Source organism: Pelodiscus sinensis, chromosome 3, assembly GCF_049634645.1.
Source record: "Pelodiscus sinensis isolate JC-2024 chromosome 3, ASM4963464v1, whole genome shotgun sequence".
Lineage (NCBI taxonomy): Eukaryota > Metazoa > Chordata > Testudines > Trionychidae > Pelodiscus > Pelodiscus sinensis.
Window position 1 is genome coordinate 14,755,633 of NC_134713.1, and position 17,574 is coordinate 14,773,206.

The 17,574-nt window shown below is 44.1% G+C and overlaps 1 protein-coding gene across 2 annotated transcripts in view; it reads left to right on the top strand.

Annotated features, from left to right (window-relative positions):
- Nucleotides 1-17,574, top strand: part of ATAD2B (ATPase family AAA domain containing 2B) — a 158,402-nt gene that overhangs the window by 18,680 nt on the left and 122,148 nt on the right. For both annotated transcript variants that reach the window (XM_075923418.1, XM_075923419.1), the window contains exons 3-5: nucleotides 1,696-1,742; nucleotides 8,767-8,920; nucleotides 17,330-17,432. In XM_075923418.1, coding sequence (XP_075779533.1) covers nucleotides 1,696-1,742; nucleotides 8,767-8,920; nucleotides 17,330-17,432 — 304 coding nt within the window. The remainder of the gene's footprint in view (nucleotides 1-1,695; nucleotides 1,743-8,766; nucleotides 8,921-17,329; nucleotides 17,433-17,574) is intronic.

A 17,574-nucleotide genomic window follows, 5' to 3' on the forward strand; every position in this document is an offset into this window, starting at 1 on the left:
CTGGCGTACAAGACGACTTTTGATGTTAAAAACATCCCCCCAAAATCGGGGGTCGTCTTATACGCCGGATATGCGGCTTTGCAAAGCCTGGGGGAAGCCGGCGGTGGGGCAGCTCAGGCGCGCCTGGGATGCCCCGCCGCCAGCTTCCCCCGAGGCTTTGCAAAGCCGCGGAGGGGCTCCGGCAGCGGGACAGCTCAGGCGCGCCTGGGATGCCCCGCCGCCGGCTTCCCCCAGGTTTTGCAAAGCCCGGGGGAAGCCGTCAGTGGGGCAGCTCAGGCGCGCCTGGGATGCCCCGCCGCCGGCTTCCCCCGAGGCTTTGCAAAGCCGCGGAGGGGCTCCGGCGGCGGGACAGCTCAGGCGCGCCTGGGATGCCCTGCCGCCGGCTTCCCCTAGGCTTTGCAAAGCTGCGGAGGGGCTCCGGCGGCGGGGTAGCCCCGGCACGCCGGGGCTGTCCCGCTGCCGGGGTGTCCTCAGAGGCTTTGCTCCCGGTGTCCCTGGTCTGCTGGAGACGGTCCCCAGCAGACCAGAGGCACCGGGAGCAAAGCCGCAGCGGTGGCTGGACCCCGCCGCTGCTGCAGCTTTGCTCTTGGTGCCTCTGGTCTGCTGGGGACCGTCTCCAGCAGACCAGGGTCACCGGGAGCAAAGGAGGCACAGGGGCGCTGGGGTATAAGACGAAACCCTATCTTTTAACTAAAAAATTAGGGGGTCGTCTTATACAGCCAAGCGCCTTATACGCCGGAAAATACGGTAGCCATACACAATTATATGCTAGGTCATGTAACAGTTTATACCTCCTACTCAAAAGGTCAGCTACAAGACAAGATGTAAAGAAATCAGGATGGATTTATTTAAGTTAAAGCAATTTAAATTACTAATTTTAACGATTTAAGCAGCAAACACTAACATTGTTGAAAATCAAGACTGATCTATGATATAATAATTTGTTAATCCATGTAATTGCTGGAAGAGGTTTGGATCGTGTTTTAGTTCTCATACCAACCTAGTGTGAGTTAATTTTCCTATAGGAAAGTTAACTTTAAATGAAGAAATATAGAATATTTCTGTTTGGGATCTTAAGTAATATTTTACTGTTGATTTAAGTCATCTTTATTGAAATCTCTCTCTTCCTTCAGTTATTTTGTTAAATAGATTTAATGTTTTTTGTTTTCATAACTTTGGACTGCACATTTTTGTTGCTTGGTTTTTATTGGTTGCGGCAGTCCACCAACACAATAAAAAGTTAAATGATGTTTGCTTCTCACTGGCACCAGCAAGAGTATTGTTTCTGGAATCTGACTGTCGCTTACTTAACAGGAGGGGACAAATGAAATGAGAGAGCCTATTAGCAGAACTGATATTGATACATTTTTTCAGTTTGGTGATATTAGTTAAAATTGTTTTAGTATAAAAATGAAATTATTAATATAATGTTAAGAAACTAAGGATTGCCCTACTGGGTCAGACCAATGATCCATCTAGCCCAGTATCTTGTCTTCTGACAGTAGCCAATTCTGACTTCAGTTTCAACTTAAGATGAAAGCCTATTTCTTGAGAGCATTTTTACAAATGTGTTAAATTATTTTTAGTATATTATACTTAGGGATTTCTATTTTGGAACTGTTGCTTGCATTGTAGCTTTTATGTAATAAATGAAATGTTGATATAGTTTGTATATTTAATAGAATTGTTTTCCAGGTTAACGTCTCAGGCTGGTGCTACATTACCAAGTGGACGTAGCTTATGTGAGTGTTTTCCTTATGGTTATTTTATATCTATATTTAATCTTAACTACTTTTATATTAACAATTCTCAAATATATATGTGTGTGTGTGTATATATCTATCTATCTATCTTAGTGTGTTTTTTCCTATGTTTACAAGAAACTGTTTTGTTTCGGCTTCCTTCAGATAATATATTGGATGCTTCCCTTTGGGCATGAGTACAGTTAAGATTCTGTCACGGGTATTTTTAGGAAAAATGAGGGACAGATTGTAGGCAATAACAAAAATTAATGGAAGCCTGTAACTAGAGCCCTGCATGGAAAATTTGTATTTACATCAGATCAGCAATCATGGACAATGGATATAAAGTGGCTATCTGCAGACTTGCAGGTCTCTATCTGTGACTTGCCCCTGACTTTTAGTGAAAATACCCTGGGAGGAGGAGGAGAACTTAAGAACGTCCATACTGGGTCAGACCAAAGGTCCATCTAGCCCAGTATCCTGTCTTCTGACAGTGGCCAATGCTAGGTTCCCCCAGAGGGATTGAACAGAACAGGTAAATATCAAGTGATCCCACTCCACTTCCCCATTCCAGGTTCTGACAAACAGAAGCTAGGAATACTGTTCCTATCCATCCTGGCTAATAGCCATTAAAGCTGTGCTGTCCAATGAGTTCTGAAGCAGTAGTCATTATAGTGGCTACTTCTATTGTGAACTAGCCACACTTTTAACCAGTCAAATAGCTACAGGTGGCCAGTGGCTAGCATGTTGGACACTACAGCATTAAAGGATGGGGACAAATAGCACTTCTGGAGCTTGCAGCTAATCCAGCCCTGCCACTGCGACTGCGGGGAGGGGCTGACTGAGGCTGCTCCACCCCAGCTTCTGCTGTGGGAATGGAGAGCCTTTGTTCCAGTGACCCATAGGCAAGCCGTTGGTCAGCTGATCGAGGGGTCACTGTTTCAGGGCTGGCTACTCCTTCGGTGGCTCTGGGGCTGACCTCTTGTTGTCTGTAGTGACTGGAGGCTTTGGGGCTGACAGCTTCTCTAGTCGTGCCTGGAAGAAATCATGGAGGTGTCCCAAAAGTCCCTGAATCTGTGACAAAATTGTATCTGTAGGCCCAAGAAACTTCCTCAGACATAATTCTCTCTCTCTTCCCTATTCAGAACTCCCATTTGATATCTTCTGGCCATCCTTGTGTCTGCTTGCAGCAACGGGTTGGTTACATATAGTTAAGTGCTGCAGTGAAAGGCAGGCTGCATCCATAATCATTGCAATGTGTAGTGTTAGGCCTGGTCTACACTGGGAGTTTAGGTTGAACTTAACTGCATTAAATCAATTCTCTAAACAATCAGTCCACACCACCAAGTCTGTTCTGTCTACTTTAAGGCCCATCAAAGATGATTTCAGTACTCATTTTCAGAAGGAGTCGTGGTACATCTCATGGGTGATGTAGGATGGGCCACACGCAGCACTGTGAAAGTTGACATTGTTAGCCTTTGGGAGGTGTCCCACAGTGTCCTGCTGAGACTGCTTTGTCCAGGACTTTCAATTCTGCTGTTCTCCAGGTGCATAGGAAAAGCCTCTGGAAAATTTGAATTTCAGTTCCTGTGTGGTGAGCAGACCTGAGTGCAGGCAGGCAGCACATCTGACCATGAATGCCCAGGATCACAGATGAGTACCAGCATGGAGCATGCAAGAGGCCCTGTACCTCACTGTTGTGTGGAGAGAAGAATCAACTCAGGCAGAACTATGAAGCTGCAAAAGAAATGCTGATATCTTCATCAAGATCACAAAGGGGATGGTGGAAAAAGGATACACCAGGGACACTCAGTAGTGCCACATGGAAATAAAGGAGCACAGGCAGATACCAAAAGAGAAAAGTGGGCAAACTCACGGTCTGGGGCACTGCTCCAAACATGTCACTTCTATGAGCAGCTGCATGGGATCCTACGGAGAGACCTGACCAGTTTCCCAAGCCAGTTCATGGATTCCTCCCAAGATGCTCCTCAGGCTGCCTCAGGCAGCAGCATGGAGGACAGTGTGGATGAGGAAGATGTAGAGAAGGAGAATGGTCAGCAGGTGAATGGTACATCCGATTTCACCAACAGCCGTAACCTTTTTATAACTTTGGGAGACAATCACCTCCTCCCAGGACATATCGATGCTGGGCCTGATAGTGGGGAGGGCAGTTCTGTGAGCAATTGGAGGTGATCTGTGGTGACCACTCTGCCTACACAGCACTGGTTCCCTGGAACAGCTTGTTAACGTGTCTGGAGCGGAAATCCTCCCTGCACATCTCTCATAGAAGAAAAAAGCAAAAGCTCTCATAGAAGAACTCTTTAATCCTTCTCACAAGGTTACTGGGGAGTTCTGCCTTACTCCATCCTCCACAGTAGGATACCTTGTAGTAGACAGGATTCACTGATGTGGTGTTCTGACAAGCCCTATTCTTTGTTCCATCAGTGATGATAACCGTTCGGCTGCATGCATGTGTGCTCAGTCCTGTGCATTGTGTTGACTTTGTGCAAGTAGTCAACACAGCAGATGCTGAAAGAACCCCCAAATACCACAAAATCAGATAAAGATTGAAGGTGCCCAGCCAGGTTTATTGTCAAAGTACAGTAATAGTTGTCAGTAGACAACCTGGATGAAGCAGAGGAAGCTATTGAAACTGATACCACAGCAGTAAATCTCCATTTGTTCAGCCCCAACAAAGCATTGTTTGAGCTCCTGCCCTTCTGCTATGCCCGGACATCTTCCTGCCTGCAGGCTCCGGTGGGAAGGGAAAGTTGCACTTTCCCAGCAAACAAAGGGTGCTGAGCACATGGTCACCACATGAACCCCTGCCCTGTCAACATCTCCAACCCTAGTCTTGCAGGCAGGCTCCTGTGAGAAGGGAAAATTGTACTCTCCTGGCAAACGGGGAGTGCGGAACACATGGTCACTGTGTGAACCCTGCCCTGCTGTCACGCCTGGACCTCTTCGCTGTGCTGCCCACAGGCTCCAGTGGGAAGGGAAAGTTGCACTGTCATGGCAAATGGGGGATGCTGAACATGAGCTCCTGTCCTGCTTTGCTGCCATACCTGGACCCTTGCCCACCCTCAGGCTCGAGCCTCAGTCTGTCTCTTACTATGGCTGCCACCAAACTGAGTCCAGCTGTTCCCTGAAGATCTTTGTGGTTTACCTGCTGCATAGTGGAGGCATAAAAGCATAACTGTAGCCTTGAGCATAAAGTATCCCCATTGTTTTTGGACAGGCCTTTCTTTATGCTTAGAAATTAAGTTTTATGAGCTGCAATTCATCTTCTGTGAAGTCTGCCCTTCACTTTTTGTTATGGCAGCTGCAGAAACGAGTCTGCTTCACACCCCCAGTTTCAGCTCTTCCTGCTTTTGGACTAGCAAAAATCAGAAGATGAAGAATACCAGGGCTGACACATTCAAGGAGTGATTGTGGTCTTCCCACTTAGACAGTAAGCGTTTAAATGAGTGGAGAAATATGCTGCTTCAGGAGATGCGAGCAGAGCGTGAGGACAAGATAGTGAGCAGGGAAGGCGAAGTGAAGACACAGGAGAAAGTCTTTTCTGTGATGGAGGAGATGATGATGTGCATGGTGGGACTCCCAGGACAGCCAGATGCACAGGCACCCCCTCTAGCTCATGCAGACCCACATTCCCTCCTCACCAAGTTCCATTGCCGCCTCTTCTAAGGGTCCTAGAACACAGAGGAGGTGGATGGGGTGGGGAGTCAAGGGTAGCCTCCCACTCAACCCCCAGGGATGCATCCTGGAAGCAAAAAAAGCTTTCCTCCTCACATATATGATTGCTGAAGAGGGGGATTGTAATACACCCCTTTTACTCCCGAAGATCTGAACTCTTTTTTTTTTCTGTCTCTGCTTCCTTCTGTTCCCTAAATAAAAACATACAATTTCTCACCAACAGTATCTCTATTGCTTGTGTATGTGTGGGAGGGGTTTACAGGATTAACAGGCAAGCACACTTAATGCAGAGGGCACCTCGTTAAGAGCATCAGGGATGACTTTCATATCACAGTCTGGCCGTTGATAAAGCTGTTTTTCAAAGCCTTTTTGATTTGCAGTACTCCTTGCTGTGCTCTCCTTATTACCCTAGTGTCTGCTGATAATTAGCGGCTAGGTGCTCTGCATAGGACCCCCATCCTGGCATAAAACTTTTCCCCCTTACTTTCACAGATATTATAGAGTACATAGGAGGCTGCCACTGCAATGGGAATGTTGCTTTTGCTGAAATCTAAGCTAGTGAATAAACTGAAGCCTTCCCTTTAAATGTTCAAAAGCACATTCTACCACCATTCTGCATTTGCTCAGCCTGCAAATGAACAGCTCTTGACTGTGGTCCAGGCTGCCTGTGTACGGCTTCATGAGCCATGGGAGCAAGGGGTAGGCTGGGTTGCCAAAGATCATTATTAGCCTTTCAATGCCTCCAATATTAATTTTCCAGTCTTGGAAGAAAGATCCAACCTGCAGCTTTCTGAAGACACAGGATTTCAGAAAGATGCCTGTGTCATGAACCTTTCCTTACCATCCCGCGTTGATGTTGGTGAAATGGCCCTTGTGATCCACTAGCGTCTACAACACCTATGAAAAGTACCCCTTGCAGTTTATGTACTCTTTGGCAAGCTGGTCAGGTATTAAGATAAGGATGAGCGTTCCATCTATTGACCCACCGCAGTTAGGGTACTTCATCCGGGCAAAGCTATCCACTATGCCCTGCATTTTTCCCAGCGTCACCACCCTGTGTAACAGAAGGGTATTGATTGCCTTGGCTACTTGGATCACAGCAACTCCTCTGTAAATTTTCCCACTCCAAATTGATTTCCAGCTGACCAATAGCTGTTCGGTATTGCAAGCTTCCTTTGGGTTTTTGTCATTTGCTTCAGAACTATCAGAGTTGGTCTCATTCTGGTACTGCTGGTTTGATTCTGGTACTGCTGCGCTTCAGGGCAGGGGAGAGCAATTTACAAAGTTTTATGAAAGCGGCCTTGTGCATGTGAAAGTTTTGTAGCCGCTGCTCATTTCCCCATAGCTGCATAATTATGTCGTCCCACCGGTCTGTGCTTTTCTTATGGCATCAGAACCGGCATTCCACTGCATCAGTAGGATTGGATGCTGGCGGCATCTGCCGATGGCCTATTTCAGGTGCTTCATAGAAGTGTATGCTCATGGCCCTGGATATACTCTAGACATACTGCAGCATAAGGCACACAATAGATAATATGATAGACATAATACTTTGCTATAATACTTTGCTGCTGAATGGGTTCCATGCCTACTCTGCTATGGCATCTGTAATGAGGGGAAAAAGGGTGCAAAAAGATTTTTTGCAATTCCTTTCAATCACGGGTAAGGGAGGAGATGTGCATTATGGGACACTGATCCAGAACCCCCTGCTCCATTGTTTTGGTTCCAGCATGCAAAGGAGTTGCAGGAACTGTGGGATAGCTACCCACATTAGAGATGTTAAATATCGGTTAATTGAATAGTCGATTAACCTCATGAATTCTTATCGATTACTCAACTATTCTGTAGTTCCCGCGAGTGGGGCTGGCAGTCAGTGTGCTCCGGCCCCACTCAGAAGGAGGCCCCTGTCACTCCGAGCTGCTGCCTCTGTATTAGAAGCAGCAGTGCTGGGTGCCAGTTGGGAGCTGGTCCGCGAGGGGAGTCGTTTTAAAAACCAGCTCCCATTGCAGATCGTCTGCCTGTCCAGAGACAGGGCTGAGCTCCCAGAACTGCCTGCCCTCCTGGCTCCTAAATACACTTTGAATGCAGAACTGCAGTGGGGATAGGTCCCGGATCTGCCATGAGCCAGGATTGAGCTGGGCTGCTGGCCAGCATGCTAAAAATTTACTACTGGGGGGCGGAGAGAAGCATGTAGTCTATAGCATTAACCTATAAGCTTTTGCTTATCAGTTAATTGATTACTCAACTACACTATTACATCCCTAACCCACAGTGCATCACTGTCAAAGTTGACAGTAGCCACCTTACAGGGGTTGCACTGTGTCGAACTATTGCAAATAGTGGGAACGTGCATGTTCAACTTTACAAGATCGGGTGCTAGAAAGCTGACTTTATTAAATTTGACCTTCTTTCTGTGTAGATAAGGCCTTAGCCTAAGCTGGAGTCTTTCTCTGCAGCAGGGAAAGGATCCAACATCTGGACACTATGCTGCTAAAAATCAGAGAATTGATAGGGTAGACATTGCTTGTGCATGTAGTGAGCCGTGTAAGGTGTATGCCTAAGGGTCAGGTGGACCTCTACTCTACTTGCATAAACCATGCCTCACAGTTTATACTGGTATTTCTGCCTAAGCTAGTTGGTGTGCATTTCACTCTGAGTCCTGCCACAAGTGTAGACCTGCCATTGGTGTAATCCTTGATTGCAAATTTTACTTTTATGGACTTGTTTTGGCCTGTTTCTTGAAATGATCTCTTTAATTTATCCAGTCCATTTGTTTAAGTAATATCTAGCCGTATCTGGCATGGCAAACTATTTCACTGCTATTTTTTAGACCTTCTATGTCTGCAGTTGCTGCTATCTGGAGCAGTGCTCCTGTGAATCTTCACCTTAGCAATTTTCCAGTTCATTTCAAATCTCAACTAAAAGCCTCTCGGCCCCCTCCCCCCACAGCTAGCCCAGGGCAGCGCAGGCTGCATTCTCTTAGCCTCCTCTGGCCAGCAGAGAAGGGCTGGGGCAGCACAGGCCGAGTTCTGGGCTAGCAGCAGGGAGGGGAGGGTGAGAGGAGGGGCTGTGGGATGCAGAGTGATGTGATGACATCACTCTGTCATCCCACAGGAATTTTTTTTTAAGATATAGACCGATAGCATTGGTAGGGATTTAAAACAGGTATCTGTTTTTATAATAAATGTTAGAATGCATATTTAAGGGGAACTGTTCTGCTACTTTATATCATTTGGTTTCTTATCCTTGCTAAGTAATCTGTTCATTATATTCTTGTTTGTAAAAACGTTTTCCTGAATTTTGAAGTTGTAATACACATTTCTCTTAGCTCTCAAAAGCCATTCACTTCGAGGGGAAAAAAAGGGAGATGGGGACCATGCTTGCATAAACGGAGATATAGAAGTGAGAAAAAGTTGTCGGTCCAGGAAAAACAGATTTGAAACGTTGAATCAGAGTTTATTATTTGATCAACTAGTAAACAGGTACGTCTGGATACTTCAATTGCAAAAGCATCTTGATGGTTTCTTGAAAAAAATAGAAAGCCCTATATTGCAGTTCTGTGTAAATGTCATTTAAACAAGTGATCAATAATGGCTGGAAATTAAGTTGATTTTGCTTGTATGGCTAAATTATGTCAACAAGTTTGTATCTGATACTTTACTACTTGTTGATAATGAGATACTCCATATGGAGTTGGTGTCAATTTTTGACTTTACAGTGCAGCTAAAGTTGATCAGAGAGGAAGGCATGGGATGTTGATCTGAACACATGAATGGGAGCCAGGAATTCCTTGCTTTGAATGTGGTTTCCTCTGTGACCTTGGGCAAGTCACGCATCCTCTCTTTCTCTCTCTCTTTCTCTTTTTCTCTTTCTCTTTCTCTTCTGTAAAATGGGTATAATATCTACTTTTGAGAGATACTGAGTTTGCAGATGTTGAAACATGAAACTGTTCTGTAATTACTAAGCATGATCTTTATTACTGATAAAATGTATTCTGTTGAACTGTAATTTTCAACAGAAACTGCTTTTTTCAACGTGCTCAGTAACTACTTGATGTCAGTTTATAAGTTTCTTTTGGGTTCATTTTTCCCTGGTTGCATTTTAATTTGTCTAGCTCAGTGTTATTGTGCATCAGAAATACTTAGAAATAATGATTATAAATTTAAGGAAAAAAGCCCTTGAGTGACATTCTGCCATTGATCACTACCTGTTGGGCCTGACAGTCTAGCCAGCTTTCTATCCATCTTACAGTCCATTTATCCAATCCATACTCCCTTAACTTGCTGGCAAAAATATTGGGGGAGACCGTATCAAAAGCTTTGCTAAAGTCAAAATATATCACTCCATTGACTTTCCCATATCCACAGAGCCAGTTACCTCATCATAGAAACTAATCAGATTGGTCACATGACTTCCCCTTCCTGAATTCATGTTGACTATTCCTGATCACTTTCCCCTCTTCCAAGTGCTTCAAAATGGATTCTTTGAGGATCCCCTCCATGATTTTTCTAGGGATTGAGGTTAAACTGATGGGTCTGTAGTTCCCTGGATTGTCCTTCCCGTTTTTAAAAATGGGTACTACATTTGCCTTTTTCCAATCATCCGGGATCTCTTCCAATCACTATGAATTTTCAAAGATAATGGCCAAAGGCTCTGCAATGACATTTGCCAACTCCCTTATTACCCTCGGATGCATTAAATCCAGACTCATGGATTAGTGTATGTTTAGCTTTTCTAAATAGCTCTTAACCTGTTCTTTCCCCTCCAAGAGCTGTCTACCTCCTTCCCATACTGCATTGCCTAGTGCATTCGTCTGGGCGCTGACCTTGTCCGTGAAGACAGAGGCAAAGAAAGCATTGAGTACTTCAGCTTTTCCCACATCATCTGTCACTAGAGGTACGTCTAGACTACATGGCTCCGTCGACGGAGCCATGTAGATTTGTTTGTTCGGCAAAGGGAAATGAAGCCACGATTTAAATAATCGCGGCTTCATTTAAATTTAAATGGCTGCCCCACTCTGCCGATCAGCTGTTTGTCGGCAGATCGGGGCAGTCTGGACGCTCCCCTATAGACATGAAAGCCCTTTATCGACCTCCCCGGTAAACCTCATCCTACGAGGCATAACGGGGAGGTCGATAAAGGGCTTTCAGGTCGGCGCAGGAGCGTCCAGACTAGCGCGCGGAGCCGATAAACAGCTGATCAGCTGTTTGTCGGCTCAGCGCAGCAGCCATTTAAATTTAAATGAAGCCGCGATTATTTAAATCGCGGCTTCATTTCCCTCTCCCGATCAACCTAATCTACATGGCTCCATTAACGGAGCCATGTAGTTTAGACACACCCTAGGTTACCTCCCTCATCCAGTAAGGGCCCCACACCCTCTCTGATCACCCTCTTATTGCTAACATGCCTGTAGAAGCCTTTATTGTTGCACTTCACATCCCTTGCTAGCTGCAATTCCAATTGCGCTTTTGCCTTCCTGATAACTCCCCTGCATTCTTGAGCAATATATTTATACTCCTCCTTAGTCATCTGTCCAAGTTTCCACTTCTTGTAAGCTTTCTTTTTGTGTTTAAGCTCACCAAGGATGTCCTTGGATGTCGCCTACCATATTTGGTTTCTTCCTGTGCCTTTAATAAGGCTTCTTTAAATACTGCCAGCTCTCCTGGACTCCTTTCCCCTTCATGTAAGCATCCCAGGGAATCCTGCCCATCAGTTCCCTGTTTGTGAGCAGCAGGTCAAGCTGACCATGGCCCCTGGTCGGTTCCTTCAGCACTTGTACCAAGAAGTTATCTTCAGCATTCTTTAAAAACTTCCTGAATTGTCTATGTACCGCTGAATTGGTCTCCCAACAGATGTCAAGATGAATAAAGTCCCCCAGAAGAACCAGGGCCTGTGATCTGGTTCCACAATCATACCGGGATATAAAATATATAGAAAGGATAGAGCAGGCCGGGTGGGTGGCGGAGTGGCACTGTATGTGAAAGATAATGTAGAATCAAATGAAATAAAAATATTAAGTGAATCAACATGTTCAATAGAATCGCTATGGATAGAAATTCCATGCTCCAATAATAAGAAATTAGCAGTAGGGATATATTACCGACCACCTGACCAGGACAGCGATACTGACATAGAAATGCTGAGGGAGATTAGAGAGGCTACGAAAGTAAAGAACTCTATAATAATGGGGGATTTTAATTACCCCCATATTGACTGGATATGTGTCACCTCAGGAAGAGAAGTGGAGATGAATTTCTCAATGGCTTAAATGACTGCTTCTTGGAGCAGCTAGTGCAGGAACCCACAAGGGGAGAGGCAATTCTCGATTTAGTCCTGAGTGGAGTGCAGGATCAGGTCCAGGATATAACTGTTACAGGACCGCTTGGGAATAGTGATCATAATATAATAACATTCAACATTCCTGTGGTGGGAAGAACACCTCAGCAGTCCAGCACCCTGGCATTTAACTTCAAAAAAGGGAATTATGCAAAAATGAGGAGGTTAGTTAAACAGAAATTAAAAGGCACAGTAACTAGAGCCAAAACCCTGAAAGCTGCATGGAAACTTTTTAAAGACACCATAATAGAGGCCCAACTTAAATGTATACCCCAAATTAAAAAACATAGCAAGAGACCTAAAAAAGAGGCACCGTGGCTTAACCATCATGTAAAAGAAGCAGTGAGGGACAAAAAGGTATCTTTTAAGAAGTGGAAGTCCAATCCTAGTGAGAGAAATAAAAAGGAGCATAAACACTGTCAAATCAAGTGTAAACATGTAATAAGAAAAGCAAAAAAAGATTTTGAGGAACAGCTAGCCAAAAACTCAAAAAGAAATAACAAAATGTTTTTTAAGTACATTAGAAGCAGGAAGCCTGCTAAAAAACCTGTGGGTCCTCTAGATGATCGAGCTATAAAAGGAGCAATCAAGGATGATAAAGCCATTGCGGAGAAACTAAATGATTTCTTTGCTTCAGTCTTCACGGCTGAGGATGTTGGGGAGATTCCTGAATCTGCACCGTCCTTTGTGGGTGATGAATCTGAGGAACTGTCCCGGATTGAAGTGTCATTAGAGGAGGTTTTGGAACAAATTGAATAACTTAATGTTAACAAATCTCCGGGACCGGATGGCATTCATCCAAGGGTTTTAAAAGAACTTAAATGGGAAATTGCTGAGCTATTATCTGTGGTTTGTAACCTATCCTTTAAATCGGCTTCCGTACCTAATGACTGGAAGGTAGCCAACGTGACACCAATATTTAAAAAGGGCTCTAGAGGCGATCCTGGCAATTACAGATCGGTAAGTCTAACTTCAGTACCGGGCAAATTAGTAGAAACAATAGTAAAGAATAAAATTGTGAAGCATGTAGAAGAACATAATTTGTTGGACAAAAGTCAACATGGTTTCTGTAAAGGGAAATCCTGTCTTACTAATCTGTTAGAGTTCTTTGAAGGGGTTAACAAACATGCGGACAAGGGGGATCCAGTAGATATAGCATACTTGGATTTTCAGAAAGCCTTTGACAAGGTCCCTCACCAAAGGCTCTTGTGTAAATTACATGGCCATGGGATAAGAGGGAAGGTCCTTTCTTGGATTGAGAACTGGTTAAAAGACAGGAAACAAAGGGTAGGAATAAATGGTAAATTTTCAGATTGGAGAGGGGTAACTAGTGGTGTACCCCAAGGGTCAGTCCTGGGACCAATCCTTTTCAACTTATTCATAAATGATCTGGAGAAAGGGGTAAGCAGTGAGGTAGTAAAGTTTGCAGATGATACCAAACTGTTTAGGATAGTCAAGACAGAAGCAGACTGTAAGGGACTCCAAGAAGATCTCACCAAACTGAGTGATTGGGCAACAAAATGGCAAATGAAATTTAATGTGGATAAGTGTAAAGTAATGCACATCGGGAAAAATAACCCCAACTATACGTACAGTATGATGGGGGCTAATTTGGCTACGACAAATCAGGAAAGAGATCTTGGAGTTATCGTGGACTGTTCTCTGAAAACTTCCACACAGAGTGCAGCGGTGGTCAAAAAGGCAAATAGGATGCTAGGAATTATTAGGAAAGGGATAGAAAATAAGACCCAGAATATCTTACTGCCCCTGTATAAAACTACGGTACGCCCACATCTTGAATACTGCGTACAGATGTGGTCTCCTCACCTCAAAAAAGATATTTTGGCCTTGGAAAGGGTTCAGAAAAGGGCAACTAAAATGATTAGGGGTTTGGAACGGGTCCCATATGAGGAGAGGTTAAAGCGACTGGGACTTTTCAGTTTAGAAAAGAGGAGACTGAGGGGGGATATGATAGAGGTCTATAAAATCATGAGTGGTGTGGAGAGGGCTGATAAAGAAAAATTATTTATTAGTTCCCATAATAGAAGAACTAGAGGACACCAAATGAAATTAATGGGTAGCAGGTTTAAAACTAATAAAAGAAAGTTCTTCTTCACACAGCGTGTAGTCAACCTGTGGAACTCCTTGCCAGAGGAGGCTGTGAAGGCTAGGACTATAATAGAGTTTAAAGAGAAGCTAGATAAATTCATGGAGGTTAGGTCCATAAAAGGCTATTAGCCAGGGGATAAAATGGTGTCCTTGGCCTCTGTTTGTCAGAGGCTGGAGAGGGATGGCAGGAGACAAATCGCTTGATCATTGTTTTCGGTCCACCCTCTCTGGGGCACCTGGTGCTGGCCACTGTCGGTAGACAGGATACTGGGCTAGATGGACCTTTGGTCTGACCCAGTACGGCCGTTCTTATGTTCTTATATTCTCTCAGTTGTCTGAAGAAAGCCTCAGCTACCTCATCCACCTGATCTGGTGGTCTATAGCAGACACACCAACCACAACATCACCCCTGTTGCTTCCACCTCTAAATTTAACCCATAGACTCTCAACAGGCTTTTCTCCCTCTATATACTGGAGCTCTGAGCAATCATATTGCTCTCTTACATACAATGCAACTCTTCTTTCTTTTCTCCCCCACCTGTTCTTCATGAACAGTTTATACCCTTCCATGACAGTGCTCCAGTCATGCGAGTCATCCCACCAAGTCTGTTATTCCAATCAAATCATAGTTCTTTGACTGGGCCAGGGCTTGAAATTCTTCCTGTTTGTTTCCCAGACATCTTGCATTTGTGTACAAATACCTTAGAGAACCAGTTGATTGCCCTACCTTCTTCATTTGAATCAGGGGTCCTCTTTTGTTGCTCATTTCTCCTTGTGTTTCTTCCCAGAATCCGACTTCATCACTTACCTCAGGGCTTTGGTCACCAGCCCCCAACTAACCTAGTTTAAAGCCTTTTTCACTAGGTTTACAAGCGTTTCCGCGAAGATGCTCTTTCCTGTCTTGGTTAGGTGGATCCCATCTATTCCTAACAAATCTTGGGCCTGGAACGAAGTCCCATGGTCGAAGAAAACAAAGCCCTCTTTCCGAAACCACCTGCACAACCATGCATTTACTTCCTCAATTCGATGAGACCTTTTCCTTCAACAGGGAGGATGGTTGAGAACACCACTTGCGCTTCAAATTCCTTGATCCTTCTTACCAGCACTTCCTAATCTGCAGTGACCCGCTCAAGGTCATTCTTGGCCGTATCGCTAGTTTCTACACGAAGAAGGGGTAGCGATTCAAAGGTTTGGTCAGTTTTGGAAGAGTCTCAGTTACATCCTGAATTTGAGCTCCTGGTAAGCAGCACACTTCTCGAGATTCCAGGTTTGTATGGCAGATGGATGACTCAGTCCCTCTTAGAAGGGAGTCCCCAACCACGCATAGTCGTCTTTTGGGGGTGGTGGTCATGGAACCCCCATCCCTAGAACTACTTATCCCATGCCTTCCAGTGGATGGTGTACCCTTCTGATTTCTTCCCTGAAAGATCTCTGCCAAAGCATTCTCCACTGCAGTACCTGTGGAGAGAGCCTGAAAGCGGTTCCTTCCCTCTACAGGAATGGGGAATACCTGAGTTAGCCGCCACCTTCTAGAGGTTACATGCTGCCAGTTCTCTTCCTTGTTCTGTACTGCCCTCACTGGCTCCTCAGCCTGCTGCCTTCTATTGAGGAAGTCTTCATCCTCTCAGATGGAACGTAGGGTTGATACTTGGGCCTCAGTCCTCTAATTTTTTTTCTTCCAAAATGGTGACCAGCTTGCACTTAGAAGGGATTTCATTTGCACTATCTTCCAGGAGGAAGACAAACATGGCACATGCTATGCAGGTAACAACAGCAGACCTATCGCTATCCATACTTGCCTTCCTTCTGAGAGATACCTCAGATGTTTTTTAAATGCTTCCTTAAAGGGCAGAAGAGAAAACAAAAATTCAAGAAAAAGAGCACCGAATACTATGGGGCTCCCACCAGGTGAACTCCCCTGTTGGCTGCTTCCCTGTTCGCTGTTCTCTGTGTTCGTTCTGGCTGCTTTTTTTATAAGGCTGAGGGTAGGCCCGGCTGAAAGCCTTGCATCTGATGCAGTCAGCCCCTGAAGGCCCACCTGGAATAAAGCACTCCCAAATCACACTTTTCAAACTTTCCAACTGCCGCTCTTTTCAAACTGCGAAGCACAGTCAAACAAATGCTCACAAGCAGACGAACAGTTTGATGCTCACAGCACAGCCCCCCAAAAGCCACACTTACCTGAGCTCCTCTTGTACGTTTCCCAGCCAAACTTGCCTGTTGGCTGCTGCTCTCTGTGTTCGCTTTGGCTGCCTTTTTTATAAGGCCGAGGCTAAGCCCAGCTCAAAGCCTTGCCTCTGGTGCAATCAACCCTTGAAGGCCCGCCTAAGCTCAGGAAGTTTTGATTATAGTTTAGTGTAAAGGTTTTAAAGAATGGCGAGTGTACCTCGCCCCCTTCCCACTCCCCTTCCAAACTCCCACTCAAAACTCCTTGTTAGCAGCCCCTGTTCGCAAAGCTGGTTGATTGGGCTTGACGGATGACTAGTCTTCTTCCCGAGAACTGGTCCGTCTTGCTCAGTCCCTAGCACTCTCATTGTGTTAAGATTTTAAATGAATTTAAGGTAAAAATCTTTCTCTTGAACAGCTTGCAATCTATTTATACAGTGATTAAGTTGATGCAACAGAGGCAAATTAATGAATAGGGAGTTCTGTGTGTGTCTTTTTTTTTTATTTCACATTTTTGGTTACTTAAAATCCCTATTTGTTAATACTTGTCTCTCAGAAATGCCAAGTTTTATAGCGTTTACAGGATTGAGGCACACCAGATATGTGGGGAAAAAAGCTTCAGTCTGACACTTTTCACAATTATACCATTCAGGTTCACCAGGTTTAAAAATTAACCCCCAAAACCGACAAAAAGAATGTACACTTGAAATTAAGTGGCATTACAGTTTGAATCAAAGCTCATAGAATAATCATTTTTTTTCTCATGCAGACTCTGTTAGCCTGAATTCTAAAGATGGGTTTTGACATTGACAATCACTGGCTCTGGGAAAGTCAGCCCTCAATTCTCCTCATTTGTAAAATGAGAATACTTACCTTACATCTCAGTGCCACTTGTTGGTTTAAAAAAAAAAGAAAAAGGAAGATGAAAAGCACTGTGTAGGTGCTACCATAACTATTTTGACTAACAGTGAAGGTTATCAGAAATAGTATCGATTAATGAGCAAATTCATTTTGTTTTATCCTCTTCTTTCAGTTTTCTTTATTATCTCTGGCTTTTTTTAGTTTAATTGAGGGATTTAAGCAGTTGCAGAAGATATTTAAAACAAATTTTAGTTAATCTGTAGATTTCATTCCATCTGTAATTCTTGGAGTGATTTAAAAGGAATTATAATTGACTATACTGTAGTTTGTTACGTAAAATTATTTGTCTGTAAAATTTCTGCAGCTCTTTATTTTAAGTCTGAATATTTATCTTTATGTTAAATATTGTGTATATTTAGTACTGCTGAAGCTGTACTACAAGAAATGGACAATATTAACATCAGGCGGAATAGGCGGTCTGGAGAAGTAGAACGGCTGCGAATGTGGACTGACACAGAATTTGTAAGTTCAGAATCTGTCAGATTTTGGATAAGGGTAACATTCAGTTGATATATGTATATTTTTATAACTCTCCATACGTCAGTTGCCTGCAGTATATTAAAATTCTAACACATATTTTCAACTCCTAATTAATGCTGACTAT